This window comes from Crassostrea angulata, chromosome 5, assembly GCF_025612915.1.
Source record: "Crassostrea angulata isolate pt1a10 chromosome 5, ASM2561291v2, whole genome shotgun sequence".
Classification (NCBI taxonomy): Eukaryota; Metazoa; Mollusca; class Bivalvia; order Ostreida; family Ostreidae; genus Magallana; species Magallana angulata.
The window spans coordinates 44,064,717-44,086,708 of record NC_069115.1 but is presented as its reverse complement, the minus strand read 5'-3'; the positions used below and the strand labels follow the sequence as shown (position 1 = coordinate 44,086,708).

Genomic DNA, 21,992 nt, shown 5'->3' with positions numbered 1-21,992 from the left:
AATAATTATTTAGATTCAGTTAAAAAAAAATCTTTCATTGATTATCAACATCTTACAGATGATTGGACAGTCTGCAACACTTTTCAAAGTGTTGTCAACTTTCAAGAAAATGTGTGGCACGAGAATGTGGGGAACAAAAATACTTGTCAGTTTAGTAAGCTCCGGACATACCTTGTATCTACTGAAAGAGGAGGTATTGTTCTTTAATGTCCTTTAATTCAATTCTGCTTATAATAAGGAAGTTATTTATAATGTACATATTTGCTATTGAAACGTAGATAATTTTAAGATCAGGTGTAAGTTTAACACCACTTGTAAGTAGTTTTACGCCATTTTGGTATTTTTTTAATCTCCGATATCTGAACAAATATTTCATTATATAACCAACATGCTTGGCATTCTATCGAAGTTGGAGGTAAAGTACAAATTAAAAAAACCTTAAGAACTAATAAATCTAAAATTGTAGAATAATTATATCATTGTAAATAAACATACTATTGTACAAACAAACACTCACTTATTGATTTTTCTTTTGCTTTTAATATACTTCGTACTGAATAATGTAGCCTTGTGTTAAACGTCTTTACACTTGTAAAATCACGTACGTACTCCTACCACTATAAGTAGATCTTATAAAATGCCTCAAAGCATTATTTTGCAAACTATCCAATACATTTGTACATAATGGCATGCTGAGGTCACATGGTGCACAATTTACAACAGCCATATTAAAAATGATGACGCTTTGTGATTCTAATGGACAAAGTTATAATGGGGATATAATGTATAAGATGCAAGTCCAAACGGGGAAGATTTGTTTAGCAGTACTAGTATAAAATACAGTGGCTTGTACAGAAATTGCTGCGAAAGAAATGATTGTAGAAATAGGGCGGTAAAGGACAACTCTCTCCCTATGAAAGAGTCGTGTTCAACTATTAATTAATGTCGCAGTGATATTCATTTTCGACTTCAGGGGAATGCATGTTTTGTAAATCTGCTGGATAAAACATGGACATCGTGAGCGGGGATTTATACGTGCTGTCATGGATACTGACCCTCATGTTTCTAAAAACAGGCTTGGTCAAAGTAACCAGTCGTTTATTTCCAAAAGAACACCAACAAACGGTAAGTAAAGATGAATCCTTTATATTTCTTATATTAACAGTGAGAAATGAATGTTAGCGATGTTCACATACAAACATTATGTTTTAAAAATTATTATAGAGGTGACTGAAAACAAAACATTTAAACTAAGCAAATTGTAAAATTTCAGAAATGATGCATGTACTAAAATTCTTTAAGTAGAATGTAACTATTATAATACTAAGTTTATCATTTATTTTCCAGAGTGAAGAGTTCGTGCTGTATGCTTCTGTATGTCCAACTAAATTATTCGGGTACACTCCACCGCCACGCGGATACATGTTTGTGATCGGGTTCATACGCTTGCTTCGTTCTTGCTTTTGTTGCCTCTTACCGCATTACACCCTTGGATGTATTTAGCATTCTTTGTCATGATGACGCTTTCAATTTACAGTCATAGTGTTCTTGTAAACTTTGGCAAAGTGGCGATAGCAAGCTGTATTTTTCTAGCCTGTGTAGATTTATACAAAAGAAGACCAGTCCTATCGCTGTCCTTTAAAAAAGGACTACAATACGTGGACCATTTGCTTGTGTTTAATACGAAAACGTGAAAGCTTTAAGATTATCAGAGATTCCACCGACTCTAGCCCTCTGCTTTTAACCAATAAATTTGTACGTTGTATAACGTATACATGTATGTATAGCCCTGACTTTTTATCTCAGAATTTAAAGGGTTCCTACTTCTAAAATAATTATGATCTATCTATGAATGAAGTTTGCATTTACAGTATCAGGCATTCGGTGAATTCTACTATTTGCGCACACATTACGATTCGCACTACTTTGTTAATTATGCAGTGACAGCTTTGTGTAAATTAAAAATTTCATATTTTGATGCATTTTTCTTGAGTTTTAAACTTTTATACAGTGACATAATTATTCAATCATACTCAAATGCTTAAAAAAAATTAATCGGGAAGTACTCTAGCCTCGCCTACTATAAAAGTAAAGTTAAGTTACATGTGTATTCGGAAAACAACAAAACATTGCAAATTATACTATTTGATGCATGTTGTAGTTTCGGCATAACATTTAATTTAACTTATTTCATAATACTGATAGTTCATATCACATGCCAATCATTTCTTTAAAAGGAATACTTTATTACTGTACTGTTTACCGACAACTGTACAATTACAGCGCGTTCCAACTTATGTGTGCATATGGCACGGAATCCCGATCCCGATTCAGATAAACGTGAGCTACCAACGCACAGGAACCAAGCTAGCTCATGCACAGGCTGAATTTTCCCCTTAGCATCCGGTTTAACCTCGCTTACATGTATATATTTTCTGCGTGAACCTCAGGGTCCACGAAAAAATATTGTATAAAATGGAGAATAAATTATATGATTTCATCTTTAGAATCATTCATTCCTGCTGACTATAAATATAACAACAACTTACATATTAGTACATTGTATTAAAGAAAACTTGTGAAAATTGAACATATTATACGTGTGTTTTAAAAAATATTATGATAGATCTAATATATGTACATGTTTACATTATAGAATGAATACAAAAGCTATGAATAGTTTTGAAATTTCAATGTTTTGACTATCTACAATAAAATTAACTCAGTCAATGCCACGTGATGAAATACTAAAAATTAAAAACAATAACATTTTGTGCATTGTAAATTGTTTATTCTTTTAGGTTTACATTTTAAAGGGTCTTTGCCTGTGATAACACTACGTTTCGATTTGCACTATATAACTCATAACTTCACATGACGCCAAATTGAGGCGTCAGCGGGGTTTGCTTATTTACATTTAAATATTCAATCGTACGATGGTTTAAAATTATATAAATAGAAGTAATAAGGAATCAATCTTTGAATATTATTAGGTATTAATTTCGGTCGGGGCGTGATCAAATCTATCATAAAGCCCTTCAGTCTTTATTGGATTTGATCACGCTCCGACCGAAATTATCACCTCATTATACTCAAAAAATGATTGTTAAGGAATATAATTATATCAAATTTTGTACTTATATTGATAGAGAATGCAGGAAAGTACATGTACTGCTTTTTTTAAAATATAAAATGCATTGAAAAATTCAATTCAAGATATATAAATGTGAATTTGTTTTTGAATCATTAACTGAAAGCTCTAGCAAACATGTACAAGTAGCTGCCAATAAAAGGAATATGTTTATGTGAGAATGATAACTATATAAGGAATAAGGAATCATTCTTTGAGTATTATGAGGTGATAATTTTAGTCGGGGCGTGATCAAATCCAATAAAGCCCTAAGGGCTTTATGATAGATTTGATCAAGCCCCGACCGAAATTATCATCTCATTATATTCAAAGAATGATTCTTTATTACTTATATTTATATAATTTTAAGCCATCGTACGATTAAATATAAATAAGCAAACCTCGCTGGCGCCCCAATTTGTAGTTACGGGTTTTATAGTACAAAATCGATACGTAGTGTTATCACAGGCAATGACACTGGAAAATGTAAATATATGCATATATGAGGGTCAATCAAAAAATACGAAGACAATGTGGCTGTCTATCACATATTTTTCATGTAAGTCAAACTAAACAGATTAATCTGTGCACCAACACTTATGTTATTGATATGCAAAGTTTTAGTCCATTTCATTAAACGGTATTTTTGTTACCCCTTTTTAAAAACAACATGTTTTGTCACCACGGCGCATGGTAACGTTCAAAACATGACGTCAAGATCAAACACGCACAGTTTATAGATATATCCCTTCATTATAACACGCTTAGTCTTTTGAGCCTTTCTTCTTACAATTTAAAATGGCACTGAACCACTTAACATCTTATTTGCACACATTTGTTCGAGAATCATTAGTTAGTTCTTCAAAGTTTTCATTTTCTAACCGTGTATGTCTTGGTTTACAGTAAAGATAACCCTGAACGTCGTTTGACATTACTTATTTTATGACCAAATATTTACAGATATTCTACTCTCTTTCGGACTGATTATATTCAAAATACAATTACCACCACCTCCACAAAATTTATTACAGTATAAACTTGCAAATAATTGTTGACTTATTTTTTGTACCATTGAGCATTTTCACAGCTTGTATCGGCTTTTTCCTGAGTTAAAACCATTCTGTTTGTACTTCTTGTTGCGCCGTGACGTCCGGCGACGTCGATGTTTTTGTCAATTCTAAAGAGGACTATCTGTCTTTAGTTACTAATATCTGTTAGACAAAGCAATATATCCCGTCATAATTTTGTACATAGAATACCATGACTATACTTAATTTGAGGTTTAAATATTATTTGGTTTTAAGCCCCATTTATAGAGATATTATTTTCAACATTAAAATGTTTATTGTTGTCATAACACAAATTTTGACCGTGCGCCATAACTTTAGATTAGATTCTAAATAATTCTTAGAAATAAAGGATTTTATTAACTTTTTTCTTGCAAATTGTTTGAAATTATTGCTAAATTATGTCTACCAAATTTAGTAATGATATGACTTTAAGTAACATAGCTATGACAAAAGTCTTCGTATTTTTTTATTGACCCTCGTATTTATATACAGATTTGGTATAAAATGTAAAACAGAAGAGGGCAGACTCATATAAAATTTTCTTCACCTACTGTTTTGATGCTGTGAGCTGACATAGTTTTTTTTGTAAGTTTTATTACTTTTGGTCTCATGCAGTATCTATCATATACACGAATGTAGATATTCTTACATGTTAGTATACATATACTTGTCACTGCATGAGGTGTATTGACAATAAGCAGTTATATATGAGGAACGTTTGCAGTAAATACCATTGTAATCAATTTTTTTAGTCGACATTATTTGGAAGTGCACATCGCCCATTCTTTGATTTAATTAGCTTTAATGAATTGATTGATTTAAAATATATAGAACACAGAGTCTTTCCTAAAACACCTTAAAGAATTTACTCTTAAACATTCACACGACGAATCGTTATATATGTACGCGTAGCAAAGATCTAGATCTGTTGCAAGACAGCACGATTTTTTCGGGTAAAAAATATCCATACATGCACAGGTCAATTTAAAAGATCTAGTCGATTTAAAATAATCAATCGCAACTTTCCAGCAGAACTCGGAAAATCATTTAACAGCTGATTATAGGAAAGGCCAGGCGTGAAGTTGGGAAATTGTGAACAAATCCGGGCCAAAAAATTGTGGAAAACGGAGATACATACTGATTTAGAAACCTGTATATCTACTGTAAAGAGGTATTTGATTTGATCCCTACTATTTAGTTGTTCTCGTTAAGATATAATAAGTGGTGCCTATTTTATAAATACGCCATACTAATTCATCATTAGTTCATAAACAAGGCTTTATTCTGTCGCGTTACTCTGGACCATCCAATAGGGCAATTGTGAGATTCTGATAGGGGGAGGGGGGGGGGACAAATTGTTGTTGGCGTTTTAATTTACAAAAGTCCCTTTGAACTCTTATTTCAAAGTAGACAGTTTATGTCTAAATCGACTTTCTGCCTCTCTTCGAAATTGTATTGCGTGTTCTTACCACAATAAACCACTATAATGCCAAACCTAATTAAGTCCTAGCAGTATTGTGAAGTTTACTTTGTTATTTATGTAATGTCTCTAAAATTTTAATTATCGTTTTACGAAAATTAGGAGTATTGCTTCAAAATGATATATTGTACAGCTATACATAATCAAAGTAGCATGTCGAATTTACAACAGCATGTTAAGGAAACCTGGGCAGGCGCTGTTTTAAATGATGTTCATTTATAAAGAAATAAAAGAGCCCTTTCATTGTATTTAGAGCACATGGAGAAAAAAGGGTTTTCAACACAGTTATTTTTAACTTGTTTTGATTGTTCATATAAACACACTGTCGAACTGGTTTTCCTTTTAAAGGGTCAATGATTGGCCTTTATAGATTTATGTAAACAATGCGGACAGTGCACCAGTCTATTGATTGCAAAAAGGATTTGCTGCGTTCTTTGTTGTAAATGGAGTAAAATTTATTCTCGCATTGATCTTCGAATTTAAACTTGTATCTGTATAAAACATTTGCTTTTCAATGAAAATGAATCAATTGGAAAAAATGTTCCTTAAGCACTTTACGTACTAATACTTACATTTGCAAATATGTTTCCTTATATGAACCTATAAAATAACGAAAAAAAGGTAAATTATGTGTGATCTTTTTAATTTCTGACTTTAGGGTAACATCTGATTTGTAACAAGAGGTGCAGGACAAAATATGGACTTTCTGAGCGTGGCTTTGTATGTGTTGTCATGGATACTGTCCCTCATATTTCTGAGAGCAGGCTTGGTCAAAGTAACTAGTCGTTTATTTTCAAAGGACCATAAAGAAACGGTAAGTAAAGATAAAATTGTTAGAAATGTATAATCAATAGGGCAATGATGAGGATAAAGTTGATGACTAATCATAGTGTAATTGAAAATTAAAAACATTTATTGTAGTTGTAAAATTTGTAAAGAATGATTATTTAGTTTATTTTTTAATATCTAGAGACAAGAGTTTGCACAATATGCTACTGTGTGCCCCACTATGTTATTCGGAATCACACCTTCACCAGATGGATACATGCTTTTGGTCGGAGTCATCGAGACGCTTTCCTCTATCCTGCTTTTGGTGCCTGATACCGATTTGCATACTTGGATGTATTTAATATTCTGTGTCATGTTGGCGCTTTCAATTTACACACATGATGTTTTAGAACAATACTTCAAAATGGTCTATGATATATGTCTTTTCCTAGCATTTATAGTGTTATATAAAGTTGGACCTATAGCTTTAACAAACCAGGAAAACGATCTCGAATAAACTATAATACTTGTGTGACTGCAACTCTGAAATTTTAAGTAACAATTGATTACAAAGCGTTGTAAACGAACACTTTAAAAATCAATAAAGAAAACTTGTTCGATTTAAACATTATGATTCTACATTAATGTGCTGTTTTGATTTCGTTCATAATACACATGTCAATTAATGTTGCCCCATTTGCACTTAGTAAAACTTACATCTATTGTATGTGCAGGTTTTATTAAATGCAGTCTTGGGAACAATCTTTTTTACAGTTTAGCCACAGAAAGCGGCTTACATACACAGAGTTACTGTAACAAAACAATGCATATAGTAAAACATATTTTATTGCATCGTATACTGTTTATTTTCATTCATTTTTTCGTTCAATGTGGAGCTTGCTTTTAATATTATGGAACAGTTATATAGAACACAATTATGAAAACTGCCTAACATTTTATGTGCGCGATACTACATGTAGATAAAGAATAAAATGAAAAGAATTCATTGTGGAATACGTCTGACCATGACAAAAAGCATTCCCTTTCTCTCTGATTATCTTTCTGTTGCATTTCTGCCTATTTAATAAACTCTATAAGCTTAAATGGGGAAAATGAATGTTTGCTGATGAAAATGTGTATTTTTTTTTATCGTATCAAAGCTAATTAAGCCATTCTTGAAAAACATGTGAAATAAAGTAAAAATTATTATTAATATACGGAGTATAAAAATCCTAAAATATAATATACTACATTGATATAATGTTATATTCTACAAATATAATGTTAATTTTAAAAATTTTGATTATTCTCATGCATCTCATTATCACAAATAAACTCATAAAGCTTAGTTAGTCCGGATGTGACGGTTCTGGTTCTGGTACATATATCTGGAAGTTGTCATAATCACTAAGAGTCCTGCATGGAGCCTTATCAGGCTCCGTCTCTTTAGCCTTATTAATGACGACAGCAACATTACTTTCATTTTTATGACGTACATGTAACGGTCGCCATTTCCCTTCTCGGACATTCTCGCAAACAGGTGGTTGCGCTGTAATACATTCTTCATTGTCGATGTTAATGTCAATTATAGTATTAAGGACGTCCAATGCTTTAGCCTCGTTTGCACTTGCAAAAGTGGATTTTTCGATTATTTTTTCGTCCCGGTAAGTCCATTTTGGATCGTTTGTGGAGCCACTTTTACCTGGAATCAGTTCTTCATGACTTCCTCTAAGGTACTCGTCCGATTTGACTGACACACTGTCTCCTGACTTAGCGTCACCTGGCACATCTGCATGAGATGTTCTTCTCTTCTTCAGAATGGGAAATGAACGCATGATAAATTGAATGTTAAATATAAATAAAAGAGACATTTTGATGATATTTGCTTTAAATAAAACAAGTAAATGTATGTAGAGACATATTTTAAAGTTACAAGATAAATTATCTTCATTTATGATCAAGTACATTCATGATTGAAGAATAATTATTAAGAATATCAATATGTAAAAGAAAAAAAGTATAATTTTTTTTTACTATCAATTTTTTCCCTTACCATAATCCAAGACACCAAAAAACAAAAATTGAGAAAACTGCACTGGAGTGGGATTGTAAGTTGTGTAATAGGTGATATTAAACAGAAAAAAACCTTTAGTTCTGTACTTACTGCTTTAGACTTCTTGCAGTAGTATACTGTTGCTATAACAACAAGGAAAAAAACCACACAGACAGATACCGCTGCAATGACTATTATTTCCGTTTCCGTTAGGCCTGTACGTCCTACTTGTGATTTTCTGAGGTTGAAATCATTTTCATCATCAACTATTTCTAAAATAACAAAAGCATAATTATAAATTTGGAGAATGAGAACAGCAATGAATAGAAATAAAGCGCAATGCTAGGCTCCATTTTTCTTTAACGTTCATGTTATATTCCGCAGTTTATTTTTACCAGTACAGTTTGTACCACTCCCCACCACCGTCCTGTTTTCAGTGCATGGTTCACATGTGAGCTGACCTGAAAGTGGTTGATAATGACCTTCAGGACAAGGGACACATTGAGAGGATACCATGTACATTCCGGGGGCACAGGGAACTAGTAAAACAAAAACGTCATTTTGTTTCAATGAAAACTGCATGGAAGCAAATGATTTACTTATCCAGCAATAATTACACGAAATACACCCGTTTTGCATTTGAAGTGGTAACCTTAATAATATCCTCATAAGGGTTTAAGCAGTTTTTGGAAACATTCTATTATAATAATTATAACAGCATTAGTATTTAGCAATTAAGCATGCAATGCTCAGGTTTTAATTTTCATTGGAGAATATTTATAAAATAAAGTGACGGTTGTCCAATATAAGGTTTTCATTGTGATACAAATCAAAGACAGTTATGTATAAAATTACAATTAGGTTCTTACCCAGACAGAGTTTCCGGTTTGGAGTCCACACATCGCCCTCACACCTGTACTCTACAGACGCCTCCCCCTCACTGGTGACGTATCCACTGCTACACTCTACCGTACAGGTTTGGTTGTGTGCAGCGCACGTGTATTTTGAGTTTGGAATGGCTGAGGAAAGTTGGTCCAAACCACAAGGAATTGTATAACCTAGTTACAACATAGAAAAACACATAATTTGGAACATAAAATTGTCCCTAAACCGACGCATATCTTCTGTTCAAATCAACTATTTCTAATAAAACAAAAGCATAATTATAAATTTGGAGAATGAGAACAGCAATGAATAGAAATAAAGGTCACTGCTAGGCTCCGTTTTTTCTTTCAAGTTCATGTTACTATTCCGCAGTTTATTTTTACCTGTACAGTTTGTACCACTCTCCACCACCGTCCTGTTTTCAGTGCATGGTTCACATGTGAGCTGACCCGGAAGTGGTTGATAATGACCTTCAGGACAAGGGACACATTTAGAGGATACCATGTACATTCCGGGGGCACAGGGAACTAGTAAAACAAAAACGTCATTTTGTTTCAATGAAAACTGCATGGAAGCAAATGATTTACTTATTCAGCAATATACATTGTGTAAAAAAACTTAAGAAATAACAATCACTGTTGATCTATAACTATAATCGAGTCCTTCATATAAAATTTAATTCATGAGAATTTACAATATATAACATTGCAATACATGCAACCTTTCTAGGCAATGAAACATTATTAAAATGTTTCAACTTTCTATTGCTATTGAATTACATACCACAATATACTTGGCTTGTCCTGTTCACCAGATATGTCCTGTTATTACAGCTATAGGACGGACTGCCATGACTGGCGGACACTTTGGTAACGTCGGATAACCCTGAGGTACAGTTGAGTCGAGAGTACGGCATGAGTAGAGAAGGAACGTTAAGAAATATCAGCGTGATATAGTCAAGACAAACCTCACGGACGTCAACGCTTTCTTCGTAGAACGTAATCAGTATTGTATTTGTTATCTGCAAAGAAATCCCAATTATAACGTTAAAGAAGTTCTTTTAAACCACTCTGTTTGATACTTTTATTTAACAATGCTATCATTAATGATCTTACTTGAAACGAGAGTGAAATTGATGTGATGTTTTCGATCTTCAAACCCCCAGCGTTTATACCCAAATCCCCACAGTAGTCTGTGATGGTCTTCTGAAATAGGTCCTTGTTTCTTTCTGTGATTTCTCGGAAATCTTGAAGACAGGACAAAGCTACTTGGTCCACAGTGCTGTAAGTCGTGTAGAGGGCGCTTGTTGTAAAGGGAATATCGTATTCTGTAGAGAGAAACGAGAACACATTACCTGTCGATTTTTCTTTCTTTTGAATTACCAAATATTAAATAATTACACGAAATATACCCGTTTTGCATTTAAAGTGGTAACCTTAATAATATCCTCGTAAGGGTTTAAGCAGTTTTTGGAATCATTCTATTATAATAATTATAACAGCATTAGTATTTAGCAATTAAGCATGCAATGCTCAGGTTTTAATTTTCATTGGAGAATATTTATAAAATAAAGTGACGGTTGTCCAATATAAGGTTTTCATTGTGATACAAATCAAAGACAGTTATGTATAAAATTACAATTAGGTTCTTACCCAGACAGAGTTTCCGGTTTGGAGTCCACACATCGCCCTCACACCTGTACTCTACAGACGCCTCCCCCTCACTGGTGACGTATCCACTGCTACACTCTACCGTACAGGTTTGGTTGTGTGCAGCGCACGTGTATTTTGAGTTTGGAATGGCTGAGGAAAGTTGGTCCAAACCACAAGGAATTGTATAACCTAGTTACAACATAGAAAAACACATAATTTGGAACATAAAATTGTCCCTAAACCGACGCATATCTTCTGTTCCAACTGCAAATTTAAGTTTCATAATTTCCTAAAACTTTTTTGTCGAGTTTTACAATCACTTATCTGGCAACAAGTCTGGTTGTACTATAACAACTTCCATTCTATAAACCTATTAAATGACAAGGACTCTATGCCACTTTTTATATATTTTTGAACAATCTATTAATTCAATTTCATACGGGTGAGAACAGATGCCTTGGATAAATATGTTAATTTGTCCATCAGTATCTTCCACTGACCTTTGGTAGTCCGCAGTGCTGTGGTAGTCGGCGAAGAGCTCGTGGATTTCTCTGTCGATATTTCAGTCGTTTCTATGGTAACAACCGTTGTTGTCAAAGACGCAGACGTTGACAATATTGTCGATATTGACGTCACGACGTTTTGTGTCGTTTCCTTTGTCTCTGCTAAATCAGTTGTTATGGTCTGCTCTGTTGTAGTCAATTCCGTTGATTGCTCTGTGACATTTGGTAATAACATCACTTCCGTTGGTGGCGAGGACCCAGTGTAAGATATATTACCCAAAGTTGTGATTTCTAAATTGAAATAAAAAACCTCAAACATAATAAAATCTAATGGCAAATTCTACATACTTAACTCTTTATGTTCTTATACTAATAATTAAGTTCAAACCTACTTTTCTCATCATAGTCATACCTTCTAGTCGACATTCAGTGCGGTCCTCGTTTACTTTTGTCCAATCAGAGCAGTTTTGACAAAAGGTTTGGCCAATAATTGGTTGATAAGTTCCATTGGGACACGGTAAGCATATCAAATCATTTTGAAATGTCCCAGCTGAACATGGAACTATGAAGAATGGTCAAAATGAAAAAAAAATTGTCAAATCTCGTACCTAAAATATTATAATAAAGACTATATCTTATAATGGTACCATTAATATAAACAAACTAAGGTAGTAATAAGGAATTTGTAGAGGAATTACTATAAAGAAATATTGTAATATACTGAATTAATAACAACTGTATAGGCAGGTATAGTATCATCTTTTGCAATGGAACTGAAACTAATGTGAATCAGACACTTTTCATTATACAGTATACGTTTTCTTTTGATTATAGTTTTGAACTCGTACAGTTGGTTTCTACACAATCATCTTTTTACATTGATATGTAAAAATTTTACTTGGTTTCAGTAAAACAAACCCAAAATGACAAAATCAGTTCACTCACTTTGTTTAGTTTTAGAACTCTGACTTACTGCAGTAGGACGCCTCTGTGGAGTTGATGATGAGCCGTCCATCCGGACAGTTAAGCACATCGCCGGATCTTTGTGCCGATACTTTGGTCACATTGGTTCGCCCGTCCGTGCATTGTAGGACTGTGTATGGATGGAGATAAGTCGTCCGACTTTGAAAAGTAATTTTTATTATGTCCATGCACACATCCATTATTTTTGTTGGCCATGATCCATAAAATTTCAGATGAAATGTCATCTTTATCTGTTAGAACATTTGTAATTGTATTATAACAAAAACACTTTTTTTTAAATTGATACTGACGCATTTACCATAATTAAATATTTAGAGAAAAGTTAAATAGCACACTTTTACAAAATAATTCTCCAAAAGTAATTAAATAATCTTAAAATATGATAGAAAATAAACTAAGTCAATACAAAACTTTGTAATCAATATTTGGGCAATGGCATTCATAAAATGGGGGATTTAGATTGTACAGGTTTTCCCAAAATGAAAAACTAATGAAATTTTGTAATTATTTTAATAAATTTAAGCAAAAATTCCAAAAGGATTTCAGGCAGAATTACAAATCATTATGAGGTCACCAAACTGTCTTGAAGTGTACAATAGGTGTATATTTTGTGTAATCTGCTCAAAAGCGACATTTTACTTAGTTACACTGTCATGCGTTTTTAGTACTGTCAAATGAAATGAAATATCTAATATCAAGCTAAAAACGTAAAAAAAAAAAAATTCAGACGAAATTAAAACTATTAATTTCAAAATTATGAATCAACAACATCGATATTTTACTTGGAATGCGATGGATCCAATAGTTATATTTTCAATGGTCACATTTCCGTCATGAAGTTCGCTACAGGAGGTAGATATATTTGTTTGGAAGTAATCTCTGTGACCAGAAGTAAAGGCTTGGAATTGACTTAAACAAGTGGCCGCCACTGCGTCGTTGGTCGTATAGACAGCTTCTAGGTCAACATTGTATGTGGAATATTCATATTCTATTAATATAAAATGTTAAATGTAAAGAACATTTATTAATTAAAAATCAATTTAACTTTATGATCGGTAATGCAACATGAATTCATACAATTATGCATAAAACGTTACTTGCAAAGTCGCTCTTGAAATAAACAAAAGTCAAGGATTTTGTCTTCTCAAGAAAATTTCCTTTTACTTTCGTGTTACGAAAATGTATTTATATAAACGCTGCTCCCTCCTTTGTTTAATCAAATGTTTTTATTTAGAATATTTTTTGTTACGAGTTTGCTGCGTTATTACATAAAGCAATGGCCTGGTTCCTTCAATGCAATTAATCAACAAGAGACTTACTTATACAACTCTTAAGAGGAGGAAACCATCCTTCTCCGCTGCAGTTATACACTGTAGAAAGTCCCCCGTCATCTTGTATGTACCCACCCAAGCAGGTGGACATACACATTTGATTTTCAGAGGTACACGTTAAATCAATATTTTGGGTCTTCTGGGAAAGGAAAGTAGAAACACACACCGAATCTGGAAAAGTTTGAAAGGAATTTCTTCAATTCCTTTTTTCTAACCTATCTTTATTGTCAAACAGGAACATAAAAGAAAAAAAGGATTTTTGTCTACATGTACCTAGACATTTAGTTCTGTCCTCTGTGACGTGTTTTCCGGTTGGACATACGTCACAGGTCAGCTGACCCGGAACTGCCTGATACGTTCCTTGGAGGCAGGGCTTACATCGGGTCGAGTTTAGGTAATTTCCAGGAAAGCAATGAACTTAAAAAAAATTATATAAGGTTCAGTCATTGAAATCAACATATATTATTATACTTTCATGTTAAATACTGAAATCTGATTGGTTTAGACGCAGTTGATAATCCTTTCTATTACCCTCAGCGTTAGCAACACACTTAGCAACGGGTAACACAACGAATTGTTACATGCGCGTAAATTATGCGCGTACGGTTCGCCGTGGAATTCACGTCATTTCTATATAAAATCTCTAAAATTAAGACATTCAGTATAATAAAATAAATAGTGCATGTTTGGTCATTGACACCCCATCGAAAACCATTGTCAACCTCCGCTTCGCGTCGGTTGACAATGGTTTCCTCGGGGTGTCAATTTCAACTGTTATCCTCCCATACAGGCACTATTTATATACTAGTATACTATAGGATTGGTACATGTAACATAAATAGCAATGACCGTCCAGGAATTTCTTCAAGACTAAAATCACTTTGCATCACAATATGCAGGTTCGATGGGGATTCTTACCACATCGAACACCCCCTGAACTCGCCAACGGCTGTGAACCCAACATCTCGGTACAGTTGTACTCAAAGGCGGCGCTCCTTGTCGTCTGCTTTTTTTTTACTGCGCTGTGCGAAGCACCGCAGGAAATGACGGAGAAAGGTTTCAGATAGTTCTGATTTCCGTTAGATATGATTTCAATCATATCCATGCAGATATCGCGGGATGTCTCGGTACCTTCTCCTGAGAATTTGACGTGGAATACAACATTAACCTGTAAAAAACAATATGACAACTTGTCATTTATTTAATATGAAGTCACAAATATTTTCATTTCTAAAAGTTGGATCTTTGTAGGTTAGTACATATATAACTTACCTGAAAAGCCAAAGGTGAAAGTTCCAGATTTTCAATTGAAATAGATCCGGTCTCCAGCTCTCTGCATGTCGAACGAATAGCATTCCGGAAGCTGCTGATACTCTCCCACATTCTGACGTTAAAACTGTAGAAACAGTTTCCGGCTGGCTGGTCCTCTGTCACATACACGATGGTAAAGTTTGTCGTCATCACTGGAGTCCTTGCAGCTGTCAACAACAAATATTCAAATCTTGATAATCCAGCTTTCTTTGTTACATGTGCATGACGAAACGTGTTTCTTATAATACATGTATCTTGAAATATGTGTATATTACTTTTCAAGTAAGTCAAACACATAACAACAAGTTTACTTGCAAATTGTTCCTGACAAAAACACCCCATTTAACAGTTAACCCACGCCGACTCTAAATATTGTCATTGAGCTTGTTAATGGCAAATCGTTAATGTAAGGATTTGATTTTGTTGGGAATATTAACTTGGTGTTAATATTTGATTTATTAGACCATTTTTAACACAGCAACAATTAGTGAAAGCCTTACAAGTTCAAAACACGTTTTATGTCAGTGTTAAATAGTTCCGATCTTTATTGGGTTGGTTCTCCGAAATGTTGCCTTTTTCAACATAAGATAAAGGTCTGAAAATTTCACTTTTCGTGTACTTAAAAATCAATATTTCAAAAATAATTAGTACTGAGTAGTCTAGGACTAACGGATTAATAAATCACTCCTAATTAAGACTAATTGCATTACCCCCTCACCCCCCCCCCCACACACACAAAACCAAAAAAAAAAATCCTCAAATAATATCTGAATATTAAACGTACGCAGACATGTAACCGTGTTCGGGATCCATGAGGTACCGTTACAGACGTGACTCGTCGTCTGACTTCCGTTTTCTAACACATGACCGGAAGTGCAGGTGGACTGACAAGAGGTAGCGTTTTGATAACAGTTTTCCTGGAGTGTTGCGTTGTAAAGATGCCTCGACAGCTCCTCATCATCACAGGCGTACACTGGTTGTTACGACAAAAAAAATAATAAGAGAAAGGCACAGTTTAGTTGGTTGTGTTTTATGGTTTTAACTTAGCCCGATAAAATCTGCCTATAATGAACATCATACTCATTGATTGTGTTTTGTTGTTCAAGAAGCTATCACCTTCCACAATTCTTACCTTTTGTCTTCACAGTGACCAAACACAAAAGGAACACAACACAATTCCTCATTTCACGCACACCCGGAAGGTAATTCGGTTATAATATGCACATTTGTTGATGTCAACATGATTAAACTTGGTGTCTTCCACGAAACGGGAAAATATTGATTAAATAGGTCGTTATGTAAAATGCCTTACTCAATTACTATTGCGAATGAAAGCGATCAGGCGGAACCAATCAATGGGAGATCTAATCGGTGAAATAATACCAGTATTTAACTTGACAGCTAAAATGAAAACTTTCTGAAAAAAAAAATGATTATGCTTTTGAGCATTGACTTCTAAGTATGTAAAATCTTTGCATTGGTAACAAAATTTCTCATGTTGCAATGTATCATTATTCAATTATTCATTTCAGATATATGAACAGTTGCAATAAAATGAAAGTTTATTGTTGTGCACATCTAATGGCTTGAAATACATTTAAATTGCAGCGGCAGAATTATTTCTGATTTGTTTCGGCTGCGTTTTTTGATGTTTTAAAAAACTGAAGAAATTTTGTTATCAAATATTTTAAAAGACTGTCGTGAGTCAAAAAGTAAGAAAAATTCCATTTTAAGGAGGCTGAATGGCAAACACCTTGCCCGTCATTTCTACCTTAAAGTAATAATAGTTTCAGAGATGTATTCCTTAGCTAATTAAAACTTACTTTGTAAACAACCTAAATATTTTTAAAGCTTTAAAATGAGAACATTTTTCTATATCTTTAAACAGAACTAGAGCTCTTCTTTTAAAGGGAATTTATTGAGGGGAACTAGTAGGTGGTTAGAACTTGTTTCTGATCCATTTAATTTTCATAAACTTCGTCTCGTGAGGTCAAACCCTGGGTCGTGAACCATACCATGGTATAATTTACATAACACCAAACAACAGTTAAAAATGTACAGTATATCTATTACTTGTTTGCATGTGAAATTTTTTGTATATAAATTATTGTATAGGGAGAGGGCTAAATAAGTTTTAGAACTGATGCCCAATCCAATTGTAATCATTTTACAATAAACTAAGTTCAAACCAAACCAATGATTTGTCATAAAAATAACATATCCGGGTGTTTGCAAGCATAAAGTGATGCCGATGGACAGCACAGTTCAGAGGTTCGATATCGATGAAGATGAACAACGTTCACTACAGTTCACTCATGGTCCTCAAAAGTTCAACTAGCCTTTTATATTGTTTGCATTCATTGAACTTGTGCCGTGTCGTACAGAGTGCCATTAGGACCTTCTATGGAATTTGAGAGGTATTTTTACAATTTTAGTGCTTAATATATATATATATATATATATATATATATATATATATATATATATATATATATATATATACAGAGTTTCAACATTAGGGACACCGGCTGTGAATTTATATACATGTTAAGGGGACCTGTAGAATAAGGGGACACCAAACCGGGTTCCCTAATATTCATGCTTAATTTGTATGCCAAAGCAACCTTGATTAATAGTAAATTGTTAATTGCCTAATAATTAAAGACATATCCTTACTGTATCCTGTTAACAATTTTTGTTCTGTTGCATTTTAAAGATTTAAAAGGTGCCACAATCATTGACCACATATATGTCAAAATACATAAAAATACGCAACAAGGGTACCGCGGAAATTCGACGATTTCTCCCAATTTTGCCATGTATGTAGTTAAAATTTTTAAATCATAAGTCACAATGGTCATTTTGGAAGGTTTTTGGATGGTTTATTTCGTAATATGGAAACACATAAAAATTCGAATTTTTACCTCACCGTGAAGAATTCAATTTTGTCTACGCGCATTTATCATCCGGGTACTTCGAACATAATCCGGGGATTTCCAAAGAAAAATGGCATCTTGCATTTTCAATGTCACCGGTCACAAGGTGAGTAAATGTTGCTTTATTCTTTAAATTTGTTTATTCGTAGGGAAAACTACCTCAAACAACAATAAAGTTAATAGCCGACGATATTTTAATGTACAATGCACATCGCATCCAACGCCGCTAATGTACAATTTGAATACCGTGGCACACAACCTTCTTACAAATTTCATACGGTGGTTCTGTCTGTATCATAATTATTTCAACTTTCCGATGAGTGTTTTTTTTTTTATAAAATTTAATTTGCAATATAGAATATCTAACGTTGTATGACTCGCGGTGTGTGTGCGTGTGTGTGTTGGGGGGGGGGGGGGGGGGGTCCGGAGTTCACAAGTTTACCAAGGGCTGCTGGGCTCAATGTGTCGTCGATAGATTTAATATTTATGAATTAAATCAAATTACTGATTCAAATAATTATTGTCGATCGATTAAGGTCTCGTACTCGCACAGTTTATATTGCTTGCATGCTTGTGTTTGGGTTTTAAAACAGAATTCGAATTCATTGATGTACGAGTTATTGAAATACCGTTAAAGAAATGGTAGACCCCCACCAATGGCACCATGAGCCTTTTAGTTTTGGGAACTTTCAACGGATTCTGGTAAGATATTTCAAATTATTTCATAATCTTTCAAACAATAACAAAGAGATAAAATGTTTACGCTGCCACCGTTGATATATGATTAAATTCACCCACAGGTTATTGATAAATATCACTATGATAACCTTGATGGTCTGTCCCGATATTCATGCCGCACATTTGGACAATTTTTAATAAAAATACAATTACCTGTGAATGAACATCAATTGAAATAGATAGCTGGGGAAATATCCAAGATAACATTATTCAAACATTACCATATTTCACTCGTAAAAAATCACAGGAACGAGAACAGATTTCCTACGGAGATTTATAATGGAACAGACTGGAAAACATCGACATCTTTTCTTCATTCGAAAGTCACTCGGAGTACCTCGTACACTATTTCAACGTCTGTTGCAATACAGAAAGTCTGCATATAAATCAATAAGTCAAATTTTTTATCATATACGACATAAAATCTGATTTCACTTCAGTTCAGCATTGCCAGACCAAAATTTAAAATCATATCTTCTTTGGTACCTGCAGCAATAGACGTCTTCACAATAACTGTGGTACTGCTTTCTTGCAGGGCAAAATGATATACTTTGCCGAAGATTTGGTAGATAGACAATTAAATGACGTAGATAAAACAATTGACATTATGTCATATTTCACCAAACTACATCAATTTGCCCTGCAAAACAGCAGTACCGCAGTTACTGTGAAAAGGTGAATAAAATTTTAGCCAGATCTACTTTTCTCTGCTGTTCTGATTTAGCACTATTCATAGAACGGGAATTTCCAAAATAAACAGTCAACAAAATGAAAAGTTCATACTCCATAATTTCAAGCAAACATTATTAAACTATATATACATTAAAAATATTAAAAATATAGCATTTAATTATAAACAATACCCATTGATTACTTCAAGAAATAAAAAATTAAGTGTTGTCTAACTTGTCTCACGATTTCGTCTGCTTGAGGCAACGATCAACATTTACGGCAAGCCTGGATGTTCTGGGAATATACATGTATAATCTGTCACGGTAACACAGTGGTTGAAATTTTTAACGCTGAAGTGTTTTAGAATATTGGCCATCATGATTTTGAACACTTGTAGCGTCATTACAGCTTGTGCATCCTCCTATTAATTCAGCATATTCCAAGCGATAGATATACCATTTAAGGACGACGGACCTAATTCACTTCTACAATATTGAATTTCATGAAAATTTTATATAAGTTAGACATGTTAGAGTAACTACAGATTTATCAAAATATAACATAAAAATTGAATTATATTTTTAGTAGGGACCATTTCAAAAATTGTTTGTATTTCTTCTCTTTTCCCAAGAACATAATTATTGGAAAAAGCTTTGTTGTGAGGAAAAAAATAATGTGAAAAATTCTGCCATTGATTTTCTATCCAAATTGAAATATGATACTTGTATGATGATTTTGATTTAATATCATTTATAAAATAAGTCTGACCATGTGATCGACTTCATTTTAATTGTGGTACATGCCAAAGTGTGGTCTGTCGTTATTTTTCTTACAATTTTTCATATAAGATACTGTAACAACTCTATGAAAAAGGCAGTGCACATCATTTTGAGGTGGATTTATGAAACAAAACAACTAATAGAGTGTGCTAAACATTTCTTTCATGATAAAATACTTCAAATCTTTAGTACAGGAAGTTAGGAACGGTTTAACCTATTTTCAGTACGAGTATTGAACAATTTGTAATGTAAATGATTTGTTTCCTGGCTCAAACTATGTTAATTAAACTATACAGGGGTAGACACTAACTTAAAATTCATGGTTGCCTGCAGGGCTACCAAATTGAATTTCTTACTAGCCCTGTCTGTGAATAAGTAGCCCAGCAGCCACAGGCTGCTGGCCGAGTCGTGGAGCGACGAGGGGGGTGTGTCCCCCTCCTGGTGGGGGGAGGTTATGGGGGGCCACCCCCGGAAAATTTTGGAAATAAATACCCGGTATGCAAAATCCTGCATTCTGGCTCTATTTTTTTTTTTTTTTAGCAAAATTGTAACTATCAATAAAAAGTAAAATGATTTTTTCACCTTAACTGAAGAAAAAAAGTTTATTTAGGCAAGTAGGCCTATATTTAACGTCATCTGTCAATTTTTTACTTTAAAAAAAGTACTGGTACTAAGATTTCTATCATGGGAATCCATATATTGTTCCAAAATAAAGAGATTCTAAAGAGTTAGAACCCATAATAATGCCAAATCTTTAAACAAAATTGACACTCGGTTACTATAGATGCGGTAGAACCATCAGTGTTATTCTTGATCCGCCAGGCAATGCCATATTTTTCCCAGATTAATTGTCTATGGCAATAAATAACTTGAGCAAATAAAAAGCTCACGACAGTACTGTGACATCCTCTAAAGAAATTTATGCATGTTAAATTATGTTGAAAAGCGTATTTTAACATGTTAAATTATAGCAAGGTCAGCCACTACTTGCGCCTTATAAAGTGTGTATATATGAATTAAGTTAAACAACCATATATTGCGTCATAAACGATTTTTCATTGAGTTTTATAAATTAGTTATTGTGACGTAATATTGTGAATTCGATGTTGGTAACAATCGCTCATTTTAGATGCGAGATAAATTTGTGCGAAGATAAGGTCTGTTATCCCTAAGTACCACATTGGCTATCAAATTACCACGGCATTTGCAAAAATTATACATACATATTATTTTTGTCGACATTTAAACTATGTTCATTCACCGGAAAACATTCATGATCAATGTAATACACGCAGTGGTGAAGTTTTCTGGTAAATTTTTGCATTGATATGTCGATCAAAGAAAGATTATTAAATTAATTTCTTAAAGGAAGAAAACCAGTGCATCAAAAAATAGGTGTTTTATTGACAATTTTCTACGGTAACCGTTACCCCCAGGTCGCCAAAAAGTTCATTTTCCCCGTTTATCAAATAAAGATGTCCCAACATAAAATTGAACAAATATTAGCTTTATTTAGATTTCTACAACTATCTGTTCTTAGGCTTTTTTTCTAATAAAAAATACTAAATCCACTCACCAAATGTTAATTGAATGTCCAGAATGTCCGTTGAGAAAGAGCAGTGTGAACAGTTTTCAATCTTTTAGTATTACTATTACCAGAGTTGGCGAAATGTGCCGGATTGCCAGTGATCTGTGGTTGT

At 33.6% G+C, this 21,992-nt stretch overlaps 2 protein-coding genes and 1 long non-coding RNA gene across 4 annotated transcripts in view; 2 read left to right on the top strand and 1 right to left on the bottom strand.

Annotated features, from left to right (window-relative positions):
- Window positions 1-5,235: 5,235 nt before the first annotated feature.
- On the top strand, window positions 5,236-7,159 carry LOC128183663 (uncharacterized). Its single transcript, XR_008243638.1, has 3 exons — window positions 5,236-5,371; window positions 6,339-6,494; window positions 6,651-7,159. It is a non-coding gene; the product is annotated as an uncharacterized LOC128183663 (long non-coding RNA).
- Window positions 7,160-7,299: 140 nt separating this feature from the next.
- LOC128183656 (uncharacterized) lies at window positions 7,300-16,455 on the bottom strand. 2 transcript variants are annotated; one of them, XM_052852759.1, is made up of 18 exons: window positions 16,300-16,455; window positions 15,952-16,140; window positions 15,129-15,334; window positions 14,775-15,024; window positions 14,130-14,273; window positions 13,845-14,027; window positions 13,308-13,513; window positions 12,515-12,755; window positions 11,954-12,103; window positions 11,539-11,832; window positions 11,039-11,227; window positions 10,502-10,713; window positions 10,170-10,407; window positions 9,770-9,913; window positions 9,371-9,559; window positions 8,897-9,040; window positions 8,613-8,773; window positions 7,300-8,259 (listed from the first exon to the last, which is right to left on the bottom strand). In XM_052852759.1, the coding sequence occupies exons 1-18, from the start codon at window positions 16,349-16,351 to the stop codon at window positions 7,798-7,800; spliced, it is 3,654 nt and encodes a 1,217-aa protein (XP_052708719.1). In that variant the 5' UTR covers window positions 16,352-16,455; the 3' UTR covers window positions 7,300-7,797. The 2 variants fall into 2 exon arrangements, with proteins under 2 accessions (XP_052708719.1, XP_052708720.1); XM_052852760.1 differs by lacking the exons at window positions 11,539-11,832; window positions 11,954-12,103; window positions 12,515-12,755; window positions 13,308-13,513 and having other exon boundaries at window positions 7,301-8,259.
- A 2,308-nt stretch (window positions 16,456-18,763) lies between these two features.
- The window catches only part of LOC128183657 (uncharacterized), a 32,195-nt gene continuing 28,966 nt past the window's right edge, over window positions 18,764-21,992 (top strand). Inside the window, exon 1 of the mRNA XM_052852761.1 lies at window positions 18,764-18,805. The gene's annotated coding sequence lies outside the window, so the exon portion shown is untranslated. The remainder of the gene's footprint in view (window positions 18,806-21,992) is intronic.

What these genes read in the sequence shown, in the direction of transcription:
- LOC128183656 (XM_052852759.1), bottom strand. Translation starts at nt 16,351, where the DNA reads ATGAGGAATTGTGTTGTGTTCCTTTTGTGTTTGGTCACTGTGAAGACA. An exon ending in CACTGAATGTCGACTAGAAG is followed by an intron (nt 11,833 to 11,953) that starts GTATGACTATGA and finishes ATTTCAATTTAG; the next exon opens with AAATCACAACTTTGGGTAAT. An exon ending in CAATTTCACTCTCGTTTCAA is followed by an intron (nt 10,408 to 10,501) that starts GTAAGATCATTA and finishes ATTTCTTTGCAG; the next exon opens with ATAACAAATACAATACTGAT.